We start from the raw sequence: 18,881 nt of genomic DNA on the forward strand, positions 1-18,881 counted from the left end.
CTAGTACTGATAGTGTATCCAACACCGAGTGAGATGTGTGGGTGTGTGTGTGGGGGCTGTGTGGGTGTACATGTAGAGGAAGATCAGAAAGCTAAGAAGACACAATGTTCAGAAAGAGAAAAGAACGAGAGGGGGAGAGAGAGGGAGAGAGAACCAGAGCACACTCAAGGGAAGATAACATGCAACCTCATCACACGCAGTACAGACCCACCCTCTATCACCGCACGCAGCAGTAGAGACCCGCCCCCATCGTCGCACGCAGCAGTAGAGACCCGCCCCCATCGTCGCACGCAGCAGTAGAGACCCGCCCCCATCGTCACGCGCAGCAGTAGAGACCCGCCCCCATCGTCACGCGCAGCAGTAGAGACACCCCCCCCCCCCCCCAATCATCTCACGCAGTAGTACAGAGCCCCATCACACACAGTACAGACGACCCCATCATTACACGCGGCAGGACAGACGACCCGCGTCATCACACCCACGGCAGGACAGACGACCCCCCCCATCCCCACACGCGGCAGTACAGACACGCCCTCCCCCCCCCCATCTTCACACGCGGCAGTACAGATGCCCCCATCTTCACACGCAGTAGTACAGACCCCCATCACACAGCAGTACAGACCCCCCCCATCATCTCACGCAGCAGTACAGACGACCCCATCTTCACATGCAGCAGTACAGATGGCACCTTCACAGATCCCCCCCATCCCCACACGCAGCAGTACAGACCCCCCATCCCCACACGCAGCAGTACAGACGACCCCATCTTCACATGCAGCAGTACAGATGGCACCTTCACAGACCCCCCATCCCCACACGCAGCAGTACAGACCCCCCATCCCCACATGCAGCAGTACAGACCCCCCATCCCCACATGCAGCAGTACAGACCCCCCATCCCCACACGCAGCAGTACAGACCCCCCATCCCCACACGCAGCAGTACAGACCCCCCATCCCCACACGCAGCAGTACAGACCCCCCATCCCCACACGCAGCAGTACAGACCCCCCATCCCCACACGCAGCAGTACAGACCCCCATCCCCACACGCAGCAGTACAGACCGACCCCCATCCTCACACGCAGCAGTACAGACCGACCCCCATCCTCACACGCAGCAGTACAGACCGACCCCCATCTTCACACGCAGCAGTACAGACCGACCCCCATCCTCACACGCAGCAGTACAGACCGACCCCCATCTTCACACGCAGCAGTACAGACCGACCCCCACCTTCACACGCAGCAGTACAGACCCCCCCAATCAAGCACAGCAGTACAGACCCTCCCCAATCAAGCACAGCAGTACAGACCCTATCATCAAACAGATCTGCCCCCATCCCCACACGCGGCAGTACAGATCTGCCCCCATCCCCACACGCGGCAGTACAGATCTGCCCCCATCCCCACACGCGGCAGTACAGACGTCCCCCCCATCCCCACACGCGGCAGTACAGACGTCCCCCCCATCCCCACACGCGGCAGGACAGACGTCCCCCCCATCCCCACACGCGGCAGGACAGACGACCACCCCATCCCCACACGCGGCAGTACAGATCTGCACCCATCCCCACACGCGGCAGGACAGACGTCCCCCCCCATCCCCACACGCGGCAGGACAGACGTCCCCCCCCATCCCCACACGCGGCAGGACAGACGTCCCCCCCATCCCCACACGCGGCAGTGCAGATCCGCCCCCATCCCCACACGCGGCAGTGCAGATCCGCCCCCATCCCCACACACTAGTGAAGAATCCTCAACACAGTTTCACATGACTATTTTATTAGTGAAACACATCCTCATCTAAGCTGACCAGTGATCAGTGCAACACACACACTCACACCTCATATACACACACACACACACACACACACACACACACACACACGGTGCTGTTGTGATGTGTACTGTGTGTTAGTGAAACTCCTCTAATTCGACATAGTTTATGTCTTCCTTACTTGAGGGAAATGCAATTCAGCATTTTTTACTCCTGTGTGTGTGTGCGTGCGTGTGCATGCGTGTGCGCGCACATCTATGTACATGTGCTTTACAGGTAAACAGCCCAGATGTGCACAAGAACTTGGAGACTGAATCAAGGCAGAAAGTGACGTGCCTGGCCAGCATGGACGGATCAGAGCACGTAAGTTCACACCTACCGAGTGAGTCCTTCTGCGTGTTCACTCCGACCGAGTGAGTCCTTCTGCGTGTTCACTCCGACCGACTGTGTGACTCTTCCAGAGGGTCATTAAGGGTCAGAGGTGTATCAGGTTATTACAGAACAACCTTTGATGGTTGACGACATGGCACAGCTGCCATACAAACCTGGATCTTGTCTGTTTTCTTCTCTGTGGCCTGTCTCTGCTCTGGAGCGGTTTTAAAATGCGTTTTTTAATCTTCCGAGTGATATCCTCCAGCCTGCCTTTGTGCTGAGACAATAGCCCTCTGCGCTCCTGCCCCAGTTATGCTAAATCACAGGTGTCCCTTTCTGTGGCCTCCACAAGCCCCTCTCTCTCTCTCTCTCTCTCTCTCTCTCTCTCTCTCTCTCTCTCTCTCTCTCGGGACTTCTCGGGACTTCTTGGGACTTCTCGCGACCTGTCTGCTCGTGTGTGGCTCCGTAGCTTTCCATAGGGTTGGGTGACAAGATATGGACAAAAATGCGATGATGTTGCATATCCTGATATTGATATGTAATATGATAAATTATGATTAAAATATAGAATTCCACTGCATATATGGAAAGGAATAGGAATAAATAATATTTAAAAATAAATAAAATATAAAAATAAAAAATAAGCTGCTTTTTTGGTCTTACTACAAGTTTTACTGTTCAGCTCCACATCGCAGGTTTGACAAGAAATTTTTACATCCATCGTCTAATACACTGCCTGGCCAAAAAAAGGTCACCTGGATTTAACTAAGCAAATAGGTAAGAGTCTCCCATTGGATAATTACTGCAGGGGTGATTGTTTCAGCTGGCAACAAGTTATTTAACCCTAACTGATGGAGTGAGTAGCTTCTCATTTGTTAAACAACCATGTCGAAAGATACATCCTGTAGTTGTGGAAAAGATGTTAATCTGTTTCAGAAGGGTCAAATTATTGGCATGCATCAAGTAGAGAAAACATCTAAGGAGATTGCTGAAACTACTAAAATCGGGTTAAGAACTGTCCATTGCATTATTAAAAAGTGGAAGGATGGTGAGGAAACATCATCTTCGAGGAAGGAATGTGGTTGGAAAAAAATCTTGAATGACCGTGATTGGCAATAACTTAAACGTGTTGTGAAATCAAATCGTAGAGAAACAACAGTAGAATTCAGGGATATGTTTAATAGTGAAAGTAAGAGCATTTCCACACGCACAATGCAAAGAGAACTCAAGGGATTGGGACTAAACAGCTCTGTAGCCTTAATAAAATCACTTGTCAGTGAGGCTAACCAGCAAAAAATGGCTTTCATTTGCTAGGGAGCATAAAGTTTTCACTCTGGAGCAATGGAAGAAGGTCATGTGGTCTGAGTCCAGATTTACCCTGTTCCTGAATGATGGGTGCATCAGGGTAAGAAGACATGCGGATGAAGTGACGTACCCATCATGCCTAGTGCCTACCATACAAGCCTGTGGGGCAGTGCTGTGATCTGGGGATGGTCAGGTGTAGGTTCAGCAATGTTATGTGCCCAAAGAATGAGGTCAGCTGACTACCTGAATATACTGAACGACCAGGTTATTCCATCAATGGATTTTTTCTTCCCTGATGGCACGGGCATATTCCGAGATGACAATGCCAGGATTCATCAGGCTCAAATTGTGAAAGTGTGAAAGAGTGGTTCAGGGAGCATGAGGCATCATTTTCACACATGGATTGCCCACCACAGAGTCCAGACCTGAACCCCATTGAGAATCTATATGTTGAGAATAAATGTTGTGACATTGCAAAAGCTTGTGGAAACGATGCCACAGTGAGTGCATGCCGTAACCAAAGCTAAAAGCGGTCCAACGAAATAGTGTGAGACACTTTTTTGGCCAATGTCACATCTTCTTTAATGAGCCTTTTCTAAACATTTTTAATGGTGCGTGAGTAGTGAGTCAGTGGTGTGTGTGAGTAGTACGTGAGTCTGTGTGAGTAGTACGTGAGTCTGTGTGAGTAGTGTCAACAATATTTACAAAATTGGTCATTACTGTAGTGAATAAAAATATTTTTAAATCTCTCTCTTTCTCCCTTTCCTGCTCCTCTTTCTCTTTTTTTCTCTCTCTCCCTCACTCCCTCCAGGTGGAGTGCCGGTTACAGATGGAGGCACAACGTATCAGTCTGTGTCAGATACACACTGCTCAGCTGGAACTGCTGCAAGAGAGCCTGCACACACACACGAACACACACCCACATGCACAAGCGCACACACAGACGCAGGAGACACTGGAGTGGCTGCGAGTGCAAAGCACAGGTACATTGGGTGCAGGGTTAGGTAAAGCTGTAGGTGGAGGTGAGGTAGGACAGGTGCAGTGTGGGTGGTGGTCTACGGGGGCCTTGGTGGACCTGTTTGGGTTTGATTGCTTATTTATGGCATGGTGAGTCACAGGGTCCTTCATTCATGTAACGGCTGACTTTGAAGATGAAAGCGCTCACGTTCAGAGAGGAGATCAGAGCTCTTAGTGAAGGTCACTGTGCCATGGCTGTTTCTCACATCACTGTTAACATGTTGATTCTGTTTTGTTGCATCAAAGATGATCCAAAGTCCTCAAAATATCAGAGATTTATGGACGAGATGACAGAAGACTGCAATCACCTGATTCAGGTAAAACACCTGCTGATATCAATGTCCATCAGTTATTAAAGCATAATGTTGGTTTAATATTTGTTCAGTTGGTGTGAGATCTGGTTTGCGTGTGAGGGCGTGAGCTCAGCGTTCTGCTGGACACTCATGCTGCGTGACCTTCTGTTCTTTCCCTCAGTCCTTCTCGCGGGTGCTGGGGGTGGAGGTGGTGGAGTCTCTCCAGTGCCGTGAAGACCCTGTGGAGCCCAGGGATCTCACTCACCAGAGACTGGAAACATGCCACCTCAGAGAGCTCTTAGTAGAGGCCAGAGGTGACTGAGCACATACTGGGGTTTAGTGCCACAGTCCCAATTGCTGGGGTTTAGTGCCACAGGTGCCGCAGTCCCATTTACTGGTGTTTAGTGCCATATTCCTGTTCTCTGGGGTTTACTGCCACAGTCCTGTTTGCTGGGGTTTAGTGCCACAGTCCCATTTACAGAGGTTTAGTGCCATATTCCTGTTCCCTGGGGTTTACTGCCACAGTCCTGTTTGCTGGGTTTTAGTGCCACAGTCCCATTTCCAGAGGTTTAGTGCCATATTTATGTTCCCTGGGGTTTAGTGCCACAGTTTGCTTTTGGGGTTAAAGGACTTTGCATCCAATTAGTCAGAGATGATAACTTGTTGTGGTATGTGTTGTACAGGGCAGTGGTGTAGTGTGTAGTCATATAGACTCCTTGTGTCATTGTGTTTGTGTGTGTCTAGAGTTGTACATGAGGCTGCAGCAGTTGAACCAGTGTGTATTATCCTCACACCGGCGCCTCATGGAGCTGCAGACGTCACTGAATACCAGCACAGACAAGGTAACACACACTCACAAGCACACATGTACACATTCAAGTAGACAATTGTGTGTTAAATGCGTGTGTGTGTGTGTGTGTGTGTGTGTGTGTGTGTGTGTGTGATCGTCATCAGTCAATGCAGAGGGAAGAGGACTTTCAGAGGTTCAGCACCACCAGACCTACCCTCACCCGTAACTACGCTCCACTACCCTGTACCTCACCCGTAACTACGCTCCACTACCCTGTACCTCACCCGTAACTACGCTCCACTACCCTGTACCTCACCCGTAACTACGCTCCACTACCCTGTACCTCACCCGTAACTACGCTCCACTACCCTGTACCTCACCCGTAACTACGCTCCACTACCCTGTACCTCACCCGTAACTACGCTCCACTACCCTGTACCTCACCCGTAACTACGCTCCACTACCCTGTACCTCACCCGTAACTACGCTCCACTACCCTGTACCTCACCCTGTGCTCTGTACCTGATAGGGAGAAAGGCAGACATGGGCAGCCATATGGAGCAGGGGGTGGAGCAGAGGGCGGAGTTGTGGGCAGAACTGACTGAGGAGTTCCAGAAGCAGCAGGAGCTGAGGGAGGAGCAGCACAGGGAGGAGGTGGAGTATGTGAGAACCTACTACAGGGAACAGGCCAGGGAGGTGGAGCAGCGCTACACCGCAGAAATCAGCCTACTACAGGACAGGCTGCAGCAGCTCAGCAGAGTGCACACCCTCCACAGGTAACACACCTGTGTTTACAGGTCACTTACCCTGGACACAGAACACACCTTCTTCAGACCAGTGGCACACCTGCAGGCTCAACAAAGGGTCCATGTTAAAACACTGTCCCAGCTCCCTTCACACCTGCAGGGTGGGTGTGGCTTCTGCTGTGAGTCCTGGAGATGAGGGCTACTGGCCTGCTCTAGGACTAAGGGATAAAGTGACCGTAATCCCATAATGCATCACGGTACAGGATTATGGGTCCTCCCTCCACTTGTTGAAAATGTACTTTTCAAGTGAATTTAAGTATAGATTTATAGCATGTGAAGTGGGGTGGTTTGAGTTCTTTTCAAGAATTTGTACCCCTAACATTTTTAGAACAGATTTGCATTTTGAGCTGTTTAGGGTGTTGTGGGTGGTGGTGGATTTTGAGCTGTTTAGGTAATGCGACTGTGTTGGGGGTTGGTAGGTGTACTGGGACTGTGTTGGGGTGCGGTAGGTGTACTGGGACTCTGCTGCAGTGCTGTAGGTGTACTGGGACTGTGTTGGGTTGAACTCATTCTGCATTTCCTATGTCATATCCAGACAAAAATAGACTATACTGTATAAATAACTGCTCTAAGGTCCAGTCATGCTAAAGATATGTGGGTGTGGGTGTGTGTAGGTGGGGGTGTGGAGGGGTCTTGCTATGGAAACAGGAGTCAGATACAGACACTCTTCATTTAAAATATTCAAGTCTGAATAAAAAGCTTTGCTTCAGTGTGGCGCTGGAAAACATCACTGATTACACACCAGTCACAGCCTCCTACAGATCATATGCTGATGTCATCAGACCAGGTGTCATCATGCCAGAATTCAAATGGTCTTACACCTCTGTAGAATATGGTGCTGTGTGTTTATATACATTAAAAGTGCATTTTAGTGTGGACATCATTAGTGTGGATCTTTAAATGCACCTCACATTCATTTTATGGCAGAGTTCATGTTCAGAGGTTTTCAGTACTGTTGACAAATATATGTATTTAGAAGTGTGATGCTGCTACCTACTGTCCAGTATAAGCAATAACAGCCTTTGCTTTTTCATGTGCAGGAGAGAGATTTATGGTTGCTTACTTGTTTAATTGAGATTTAAGGTTGTTCATTTGTTGTTTACTACATGGCTGATCTAGTGGCTTTGGTGATGATTGTTTTTGTGCTGCCATCCAGACAGAAGCAGTTTTCTCTAAGTGTCTTTAAGAAGCTGTCCACAGCACACACACCAGATGTGCTCACAGATTACAACCCAATGATGGTTTTCTTTAAGTGTCTGTAAACTGTCCTTCACAATTAGTCTGATTCCGCAGTACACTGACCAGAATACATCTCAATGATGATATGCGTTTTTTCTTTTCAATGTATGTAGGATATGTAAGATGGTTGGATGTAGTTGAAGTCAGTCTGTGTCACTGTTTGTTTATAACGTCTGCTTGGATGTATTTGTTTCAGATGGTTTTGCTGGGTGGGGTTGCCAGATCTCCCCCCAGAACACCCTCCTTTCCTTCATTTGCTCACACCGTTTGTCTTTCCTAGCACGTCGAGCGCTTCCCTGCCTACCCTGGAGCAGAAGGAGCAGTTTCAGGTCAGTGTGGTGCTTTTCTGTTTCTAGCAGATGCCCTTATTTCCAGTCCTGGGCGATTAAATGTGCCAAACCAAACACAGCATAATAAGCTTTAATGGTCTCAACAGCGAATAACTGGGACATTTTGAACACCCAGACCTGCTAGTTTGACTTTTGTATCAAACATCTTGGTGTGATTTTAGCATTGTGTTGAAGAAGTGATTGATTGTCACTGTTTTCAGCCCTGATCAGTGATGAGCAACAGCAGGGCAGCTCTCAGGAGAGCTGTTTCTCCAGTTCAGTTTCTGACCAATTAAATTTAAAATTGGGTTTAGCTCTTTTTTTGCCAAGGAGTATACAGAGGGTAACTCGGGGACCAACTCGGGGATCAACTCCTTACCAGTGTACTTTTATAGCCAGACTAGAATCCAAGGATACATCACACTAACCCCCTGTCACATAGGACTTGTAACACGGTGACAATAACCCCCTGTCCCACATCAGTCCTAACACGGTCATATTAACTCCCTGTGCCACAGCAGTCGTAACACGGTCACACTAACCCCCCACCACACAGCCTTCATAAGTCACACTAACCCCACACTAGGTTGCTGGTTCAAGTCCCGCCATTGCCAACTCCCCACTGTCAAGCACCTGAGCAAGACCCTTAACCCTCAATTGCTCAAGTTGTACTCTGTCATAATTGTAAGTCGAATGCTGTAAATGCAAATTGACTTTATTTACATTATCTGTTTGTGTGTAAATGGAGATGTACCTGCCCGTGTTCTTTATTGGACTAATGCTGTAAAGAAACAGCTTGTTTTGTTAAGTGCTGAAATGGCTCTGTGTGGGGGTTTGTTTGTGTGTGTTTGGCTGGCTCTGTGTGTGTGTGTGTGTGTGTGTGTGTGTGTGTGTGTGTGTGTGTGTGTGTGTGTGTGTGTGTGTGTGGAGTTAGTGAGCGATCTGATGGAGCCTGTGGCTAAAATCTGTACTCCCCCCTGTACTCAGGGGGACTGGGGGAGAAATTCTGCCATTACTGACCACTGCAGGGAGGGGAGGGGAGGAGGGTTGGTGGTGTTTGAGGACAGAGAAATGAAAAGAGGATTTAAACACAGAAACTAAGGGTAGAGAGAGGGAGAGAGCGAGGGAGAGATCTGGAGGGAGAAAGCGAGGGAGAGATCTGGAGGGAGAAAGCGAGGGAGAGATCTGGAGGGAGAAAGCGAGGGAGAGAGCGAGGGAGAGATCTGGAGGGAGAAAGCGAGGGAGAGATCTGGAGGGAGAAAGCGAGGGAGAGATCTGGAGGGAGAGAGCGAGGGAGAGATCTGGAGGGAGAGAGCGAGGGAGAGATCTGGAGGGAGAGAGCGAGGGAGAGATCTGGAGGGGGAGAGAGATGCTGAACTAGGTCTGGTGGGTCTTTCCCTAGGGAAATAAAGGCTTTGTGTGCAGGACTCTGGTCTTCAGGTCTCATCGGACTCTTCATACAGGACAGAATATCAACTGGGTTATAAAGAATCCTTTCAGGGTTAACACACACTCACATGCAGGCTCACACGTGTGCTCACGGACGCTCACTCACACACGCTCCTTCACCCCCCACCCCACCCCAAACACATTTACATGCACTCATACACTCCTTCTGTCCTTTCTCTCTCTCTCTCTCTCTCTCTCTCTCTCTGCCTCTCCTCTCCGTTGGCTCATTCTGTGGTGCAGACTCCGTTCCTCCAGGGTTCCCATCAGAAGCTGTGTGAGTTGGAGCAGCACAGCTGTGACGGAGCCCTGAGCGTCACACAGGAGCAGCAGAGCCGTGAGGAGGTGATCGCCAAGGTGAGGAGGCTCAGAGCTGCCTAGGTCTTCTGCTTTCTGTTTTTAGTCTGCTTTGAAACAGTGTCTGGTGATAAATGCACCACAGAAATAATGAAGACTGTGACTGTAACAACCACTGCATTGTTCTGACCACTAATAGTTTACATTGATCTAACATTCTTGAGTATTAGAAACTTCTGTTTGATACAGATGTTTAAATACATGGATATTAGTGCTTTAGGAAGCCACAGAGTTTGTCCCCTTGTGGAGGACCTGCTCAGGTACAAGCGTGTGTTCCTGGTGCTCTTACAGGTCATAGTGCAGATGGCGGTGGACTTTGCCCAGCAGTCTGAGCGGGTGCGCATGGGCCGTATGGCCAGGGAGAGTTCCACCGGCACGCAAACTGTGGCTGGAGCCGCCTTGCCAGCAGGGGGCAATGTGGAGCAGCTCCTGGAGGAGCTCAGGAGGAGGCAGGAGGAGGTGCTGTTGCTCACACAGAAGCTGGAGGTGCCAGAGACCCCATCAACGTTCCCCCGACCTGGAGTGGAGCAGGACCAACCGAGTGACAGCCACATCACAAACAAACAGGTATGAGCTCTCACACACACACACACACACACACACACACACACACACACACACAGAGGTACAAGCTCTCTCACATGCACACGGGGCGTGCACACACACACACACACACACACACACACACACACACACACACACACCTGTCCTACTACGGTTCATACACAGGTACTAGGCTATATTGGTTATTCCAATTTTGTGATGTGTGAGATTTAAGTGGGTGTGAGACTCTCTCAAAAGACTTAAGAGGTATGCATACACATTACACTCAAATACACCTCTGTATACTCAAAATACATTATGGCTAACCCTAACCCTTATATCCTGGGTTAGGCTTAAGGCTCACCCTAACCCTTAAATCCTGGTAGATCATACAAAAGAAGAGTGTGATTGCTGACCTCAGATCAGTAAAGCCACTCCATGTATGATCAAGCTTGGTGATGTGTATGTAAATGTGTGCTTCCATGAAAACGGTCAGCGTTTGTCCGGTATGGTTCGGGGAATCTGTCCTGCTCTGGTGTTCAGCTGCCATGGTGAGGGCTACAGATGTCCAGGCTTGCATAGACTGATGGTAGACAGGTCTGCAGATAGACAAGTCTATAGACAGATTGGGCTATCCATAGACACACAGACTGTGTGCTGTGTGGCTAGACAGGTCTTTGTATGCTGTGTGATTGGTTGTTTTCTCTAACTTCTCACAAACTGCTTTATTCATATTAGGCTGTGATGACAGTTCTATGGGCTTGTGATTTATGTATGTCGGTGTGTGTGTGTTTCTGTGTTTCTGCAGTTGTTCAAGAAACAGCATTTCACTTTGAAGGTCTCTGAATGTAATGTTTGCGTTTGTCCACCAGGGGGCAGAGCTTACAGGAGTGGTGAAACGGGCGGAGCAGAGTGAGAGTGCAGGGCGTCAGCACGGACCAGCCAATATGCAAAACAGTGGCACACAGACAGAATGGGTAACACACACTCAGCTCTCCTGCAGAGACTTTGATCTGTGATAACTGTGTGAGTTTGGATCGTCCCTGCCTCGTACCCAGGGCGTGAAACTGTTATGTTACTGTGCATGTCAGGCGAGATATTAAAATGTGGATGGTGTAGGTTATCTGGTTATGGAAACCTCATGCTGTCTCTTACGTCTCATCAAGAGGTGGGGCTTGTTGCCACAGGTGCACCTGTTGCTATTGCAGCACAGTGCCAGTACGGTGTGTGTGTGTGTGTGTGTGTGTGTGTGTGTGTGTGTGTTAACACAAACTTCTCTCAGAGACAGCACTGTTGGCCTTTTCTGGTGGGAGCAGAGCAGGAAAGCGCTCTAACAGCAGTCCCTGACGCTAACACATGTGCTGGACGGAGGGGTTGTGTAGCTGGAGGAGATGACTGGGTTTCTGTCTGTGTTTTCACTTTTGCCTGTTCATAACCTGCGGAAGAGAGGAGTGGATGAGGAGGGAAACATGAAGAAAGAGGAGGACCATGGAGGAGATGTGATGTTAGAATTGTCTTCTCCACACACAGAGTTCTCTGCTGATGTTACAACTGAAAGGTGAGGACACAGTTGGTCATTCTGTACAAAGTTCTTCTTTTCATGAGTCCACTTTCCACACTTCACCTTTCTAATGAAATATAAGCTTGTTTATTACCAGCTTACATGGTTTGGAGACACTGAAACATGACTACGCTTTTAACACGTGTGGTTTGTATCGGTTGATTTTGTTCAATTTAGGGGTTAGGGTTAAAGTTACCATCACATGGTACTGCTCTCTCTTTCCTCTCCCTTCTCTACTTCCCCTCCTCACTCCATATGTCTGTAGGAATTTCTTGCGGAGAGCCAATGAGAGACTACGTCAGGTCCTGGTGGACGTGCTGAAGACCACAGCAGCTGCAGAAGAGACCATCGGCCGACATGTGGAGGGTGTACTGGAGGCAGACAGCAGGGGGCAGCAGCCGCAACACAGAGGTCAGTCGCAGCACGGGGGACGGGGAATGCAGGGTGGAGGGGTGAGGGAGGTGGGGTAATGGAGGGTGGGGGCAGGGGTTGGGAGGGACACTCTCCTGCAGGTCTGTGCTTTTTTGCCCTGCAGTGACCTCAGCACTTCTGTAGCTGCGTGCTGCACGTCCTGCTCTTTGGTGCCCCTGTGGGGTGGGGTAGCGTCTGCCCTCACAGCTCAGCCAAGAAGGTGACGTTTGTCTGACTCTCCTCCTGCCACAGAGAACGAGGACCAGTCATTGACGTTATTACATATTGGAATGTTTTTAGCTCAAATGCTGACTCATCACAACATATCACATCATAATTTAGAACAAAAGATGAGCCTATCAGAACCAGTATGGCTGCTTGTCCTGTTGGACTGGTTTGCTGTGGTTTTCTGCCCTGTTTGGCATGGCTGTTATCTGCCTGTGTTTAAGGTACACTAACACACAGAGTGGTTCCACAGCAGACAGTGTGAGAACAATACAGCCCTCATCAGTGCAACAACGTCCACACGGTAGGTTAGGGTTCTCCCCAGAGACCAACGCGACTCGTGTCCCCAGGTGGAGGCGTTGTAGTGGTTACACGTGCGTGGGGGGTGGGTGGGGGTGGGGGGGTCACTCATTGCAGTGTCCGGTCAGCTGCTGCATTTTCTCTTGTTGTTGACATAGATGCCTCCACTGAGAGTTACTATGGCAGTGAAACCGTGGCAGACGATGCCAGTGTGTGGTCTGCTGAGACAGAGACTGACCAAGGTCTGGAGATGTCGCAGATGATGCCGGGGGTGGAGCTTCAGCTGGAGAGGGAGGAGCTACAGCCTGAGAGGGCTGAGCTACTGCTAGAGAAGGAGGAGTATCTGATGAGCATCAGCACCAGACTGCAGATCGCTGTGGAAAAATTACTAGTCGTCATTACTGGGACCACCAACCAGGTACGGCTAATCCAGAACAGACTCAACTTATTCTGCTAGGCTGGTACCAGTGTTTCTGAGCTGCTGGGATGGTATCAGTGAGTGTTGCTGAGTGTTGTAATTGAGTGTTAGTGTCAGACCTAATAGATGGGACTGTAAGGAGTGTTTGTTACCACGGTCACTGCCCCACATCTATGGCACATTACAGCATTTTCTAGGGGTTCAGAGTGCGGGAAATCTTCATAAATAAAAATTCAGACCTATCTATTTATAACAGCATAGCATTAAACACATCAGCGTGTGCTCTCAAAGTGCTGTGTGTGTGTCTGTGTATGTCTAGTGATGGCTGGTGCTCGAGTGTGTGTGTATCCACTGATGGTTGGTGCTCTGTCCTGGTCTTAACTTCCTCCCGTGTGGTTTCTGAGAGAGAGTACACTGTATAAACTGGCTGCCATTTCTCATTGATGTGTGAGTGATTTGTAAAAACTGATATCTGTGTAAAGAGTCCTTGAGCCCATGAAAGGTCCTATATACAGTGGTGTGAAAGTGTTTGCATATTTGTCACACTTAAATGTTTCAGATCATCAAACAAATTTAAATATTAGACAAAGATAACACAAACACAAAATGCAGTTTTTAAATTAAGGTTTTTATTATTAAGGGGGGAAAAAAAAATCCAAACCTACATGGCCCTGTGTGAAAGTTATCGCCCCCTAAACCTAATAACTGGTTGTGCCACCCTTAGCAGCAACAACTGCAATCGTGTTTGCGATAACTGGAAATGAGTGTTTTGCAGCTCTGTGGAGGGATTTTGGCCCACTCATCTTTGCAGAATTGTTGCAATTCGGCCACATTGGAGGGTTTTCAAGCATGAACCACCTTTTTAAGGTCATGCCGCAGCATCTCAATTGGATTCAGGTCAGGACTTTGACTAGGCCACTCCAAAGTCTTCATTTTGTTTTTCTTAAGCCATTCAGAGGTGGACTTGCTGGTGTGTTTTGGATCATTGTCCTGCTGCAGAACCCAAGTGCGCTTCAGCTTGAGGTCACAAACAGATGGCCGGACATTCTCCTTCAGGATTTTTTGGTAGACAGCAGAATTCATGGTTCCATTTACCACAGCAAGTCTTCCAGGTCCTGAAGCAGCAAAACAGCCCCAGAACAATACATTACCACCACCATATTTTACTGTTGGTATGATGTTCCTTTTCTGAAATGCTGTTACTTTTACGCCAGATCTAATGGGACATACACCTTCCAAAAAGTTAAACTTTTGTCTCATCCACAGAGTATTTTCCCAAAGGTTTTGGGGATCAAGATGTTTTCTGGCAAAACTGAGAAGAGCCTTTATGTTCTTTTTGCTCAGCAGTGGTTTTCATCTTGGAACTCTGCCATGCAGGCCATTTTTGCCCAGTCTCTTTCTTATGGTGGAGTCATGAACACTGACCTTAACTGAGGCAAGTGAGGCCTGCAGTTCTTTGGATGTTGTTGTGGGGTCCTTTGTGACCTCTTGGATGAATTGTCTCTGAGCTCTTGGGATAATTTTGGTCGGCTGGCCACTCCTGGGAAGGTTCACCACTGTTCCATGTTTTTGCCATTTGTGGATAATGGCTCTCACTGTGGTTCGCTGGAGTCCCAAAGCTTTAGAAATGGCTTTTACAACCATTTCACTGCCAGTTATACTGTGTATGACTATGTATGTGACAAATAAACCGAACTTGAACTATAACTTTTTCCAGACTGATAGATCTCAGTTACTTTGTATCTCATTTGTTCCTGAATTTCTTTGGATCGCAGCATTCTGTCTAGCTTTTGAGTATCTTTTGGTCTACTTCACTTTGTCAGGCAGGTCCTATTTAAGTGATTTCTTGATTGAGAACAGGTGTGGCAGTAATCAGTCCTGGGTGTGGCTAGAGAAATTGAACTCAGTTTTCCAAAGATGTGATAAACCACAGTTAATTTGTTTTAAATCACTTTCACACAAGGCCATGTAGGTTTGGATTTTTTCCCCCTTAATAAACAAACCTTCATTTAAAAACTGCATTTTGTGTTTACATGTGTTATCTTTGTCTAATATTTAAATTTGTTTGATGATCTGAAACATTTAAGTGTGACAAACATGCAAAAAAAGATATCAGGAAGGGGGCAAACATGTTTTCACACCACTGTAAATGTAAATAATAATAATAGCAGCATTATTTTTCCCATCCTGAAATTTCAGACCCCTGGATTCTTTTATTTCTCCAGTGGCATTTTTTTACTTTTCCTGTTAAATATGAAGAAGGAAACTGTCATTGCTAAAATGTCCTGATAAAATACTGTGATAAAATACCCTGATAAAATGCTATGGTGAAATGCACTGATAAAATACTATGATAAAATGCACTGATCAAATACTATGATAAAATGCACGGACAATATGCTATGGTAAAATGCACGGACAAAATGCTATGGTAAAATACACTGATAAAATAGTGTGATAAAAACTATTTTAAAAAAAGCAAAAAACAAAAAAAAAAACCCAGTAAAACTGAGCTTCTGTTCATCCCAGGTACTCCCAACCCTTACCATGACCTCACTGTTTCCTTCGAGAGCTCCCTGGCATCACCATCCAAAGCTGCCTGTAGCCTGCGCGTAACTTTGGACAACCAGTTGTCGTTCTCAACTCATGTTTTTAATCTAAACCGGTCTTGCGGATTCCTCCTTTGTGACATACGAAGGATTCGGCCCTTTCTCTCACAGGAAGCTGCCCAGGTGCTTGTACAGTCTCTTGTGATCTCAAAGCTAGACTACTGCAACTTGCTACTTGCTGGTCTTCCTCTAAAAGCCATCAAACCTCTACAACTTGTCCAGAATGCAGCAGCATGACTGATCTTCAATCTTCTGAAGTTCACACATTACTTAACTGCTGCGCTCCCTTCATTAAAATGTACTGATATAGTACTATAATGAAATGCACTGATAAAATAAACTGATGAAATGCACTGATAAAATCCACTGATGAAATGTACTGATAAAATGCACTGATAAAATACTATGATAAAATGCACTGATAAAATGTACAGCTGAAATACTATGGAGAATACACTGATAAAACACTATGGGAAAATACTATGATAAAATGCACTGATAAAACACTATAAAAATACTATGATAAAAGGCATCACACTGAACACGAACACACACTGAACACACATGCACACACAGACACACATGCATGCGTTCACACAAGTGAGCATGAGTTGCAGTTCTGAGGATGTTGATATAAAAAAGAGGATTTAAAGAAAAAGTATTTGTTAACAACGTTTTTCTAAAGCAGTCTGGCATCTGTTACACATCTTGTATTGAACTTACATGTAATGGAAAACCATCACAAAGTTTAAAACTGGTTAATGTATTTTCAGTCTGAACCAAAGTGAAGTTTTGAATCTTTCCACTAGTGGTGTGTGCTCTGAGGGGTCAGAGTGTTTCCTGTCTCCGGCCCCGTGTGAGTGACCTCCAGGGCTGGCTATCCTTTACCCAATTCTCAAACGCTTACTCATCTGTACCACTGGGAAAACATACTGCACTGAATGCAGAACTGACAGGCATCACGCACACACGCTGACGGACAGGCATCACGCGCACACACTGGTGGGAGTCAAACATCACTTTCACTGCTGGACTAAATAACTAGATATTGGAGACTAGAGACAGAAGCTTCACACCCTAACACCCTAGCTTCACACCCATTTTATGTTGAGGTCAAGTTAACAAACATGTTTATGTTGAAATAAATACACACCTACACAAGTCGTTGTGTCTGTTGCTTTACACTCTTATCTCTGTACAAAAATACATATTGAAATGTCTCGAGCATGTGTGGTTGTTTTGGGTATTTTTTAGAATATATGTGTTTTAGAAGGATCAAACATCATTTTTGGGCAGTTTGGACAGGGCTACATGATGTCAGATTTGCAGTTTTCCCTTCTCTGACAACACAGAAATGTGAGCTGGGCCATGTGTGTTGGTTTTGAGCATGAGATATGAGAAGAGGTGTTCTCTTTCTCATGCGCTCTCTCTCTGTCTCTCTCATGCGCTCTCGCTCTCTCTATGCTCTGTCTCTTTAGTAATATGCGGGGTTATGCCTGTAGGACTCAAGTGAGACTTGTGTTTCAAAGGTCTCACTGCATGTACCCAAGTTTGAAATGTTTCAATAGTGAAACACATCATTGTTTATTTTTTAATGCAGAATACTTGTCAGCCTTTCAGCAGATATTAATGATGTACGAAACATTATCTAGTGTTGCCTGTGTGTATGACAGCTGTTCTCTCAGTTGAAGTCTGTCAGCTCTGCACTAAGGCCATAGTGCAACACAGCAGAGCGCAGGTTAATGTCTGTCAACCTGGCAACGTGGTTTATCAATAACTCAGAGACTCACTCTCGGGGCTGAAACGGAGAAAGAGAGAGAAAGAGAGAACAGTTTACATGTGAGCATTAGTGTAACAGTGTTGTGTGGGACAGTGCTGATTTGTGTGTGTTGGTGATTAGTGTATGAAAGGTATAAACATAAAGGTGTTTGTTGAAGACTTTACAAGAAGTGGAGATGAGTCTGGAGTCTGAAGTCTGCAACACGTTACGTCTTAAGTTACATGGAACATGAATCCAGTCTGACAAGCTGCCATGGCAGGGTGGGTGTGTGTGTGTGGGTTGTATTTGCAAATCCACCTGTCTTGAGCTTTTGAACCACGCCCTCAGGGATGTGTATCCTGCACACGGCTACACACCAGGAAGTGTGTGTTTAGAGAGGGCAGAAAAGCCTCATCTGTGTCAGCTACCGCGTTTCACTCTCGATTGCTTGTGTGTGCAAGTTAACTCTGTGTGTGTGTGTGTGTGTGTGTGTGTATGGAAGCTAATGAGAGGCTGTATTCTCTCGAGAGCGTTAACACGGCAGTGTGGAATTGTTAATGAGGGAGGGAGAGAGGGAGGGAAGGAGAGGTGGAGGGAGGGGTGAACTCTGAAGACTGGGCCTGAGTTTCCAGCTCCGGGGGAAAGCTGGATTCTTCTCTACAGGACTGCCCTCAGTTCGTCCAGACTGGACTTTCGGATTTTCTTTTTCACTACCGACTGACGCTGACTGTGTGTGTGTGTGTGTGTGTGTGTGTGTGTGTGTGTGTGTGTGTGTGTGTACTCCCCAGAGAGTTTTTACCTGGGGCTTGTGCTGCCTGCCTGAACGTGTGTGTGTGTGTGTGTGTGTGTGTATTTATTGAAACCCTTGGATAGGCACTTCCGTGGATACAGTTGTGTGTACACGTGTGCGTGCGTGTGTGTGTGTGTGCATTTATCTAAACCCTTGGTGAGGCACTTCCGTGGAGACGGCTGTTTGGCTCTGCGATGCTCGCTCTCTTACACACCACTCCGTGTGTATCCCTCGCTGGCAGTACATGAGCGCCAGGCAGCCTCTGACATACAGCTCCACCTAGCATGGACTCTTACCGGACGTACTGGGCCTCTGAGGCCTCGACGTTCCCAGGCCCTGGCTGGCTGGAGAGCCAGGAGCAGGACATGTACGAGGTAGAGTCCCGCATCCCGCTGCCCCGGCCGTTCAGCCTGAGTGCGGCGCTGAGCGAGAGGAATGCCGTGGTGGTGCGCACACACATCTCCCACGTCCATCACCCTGACGGACACCTGCTGAGGGTCGTCTCCAAGATCTCCCTTCCCACGCCGCCCTACAC

General features: G+C 47.6%; 1 protein-coding gene across 7 annotated transcripts in view; it reads left to right on the top strand.

Annotated features, from left to right (window-relative positions):
• akap9 (A kinase (PRKA) anchor protein 9) overlaps nt 1–18,881 on the top strand; it is a 75,143-nt gene that overhangs the window by 21,348 nt on the left and 34,914 nt on the right. For all 7 annotated transcript variants that reach the window (XM_035535558.1, XM_035535568.1, XM_035535559.1 and 4 more), the window contains 14 exons: nt 2,053–2,139; nt 4,265–4,436; nt 4,717–4,787; nt 4,945–5,077; nt 5,508–5,605; nt 5,718–5,775; nt 6,083–6,329; nt 7,879–7,927; nt 9,617–9,730; nt 10,022–10,297; nt 11,146–11,250; nt 11,719–11,831; nt 12,100–12,245; nt 12,929–13,188. In XM_035535558.1, the coding sequence (XP_035391451.1) occupies nt 2,053–2,139; nt 4,265–4,436; nt 4,717–4,787; nt 4,945–5,077; nt 5,508–5,605; nt 5,718–5,775; nt 6,083–6,329; nt 7,879–7,927; nt 9,617–9,730; nt 10,022–10,297; nt 11,146–11,250; nt 11,719–11,831; nt 12,100–12,245; nt 12,929–13,188 (1,929 nt within the window). The remainder of the gene's footprint in view (nt 1–2,052; nt 2,140–4,264; nt 4,437–4,716; nt 4,788–4,944; nt 5,078–5,507; nt 5,606–5,717; nt 5,776–6,082; nt 6,330–7,878; nt 7,928–9,616; nt 9,731–10,021; nt 10,298–11,145; nt 11,251–11,718; nt 11,832–12,099; nt 12,246–12,928; nt 13,189–18,881) is intronic.

Source organism: Electrophorus electricus, chromosome 2, assembly GCF_013358815.1.
Source record: "Electrophorus electricus isolate fEleEle1 chromosome 2, fEleEle1.pri, whole genome shotgun sequence".
Classification (NCBI taxonomy): Eukaryota; Metazoa; Chordata; class Actinopteri; order Gymnotiformes; family Gymnotidae; genus Electrophorus; species Electrophorus electricus.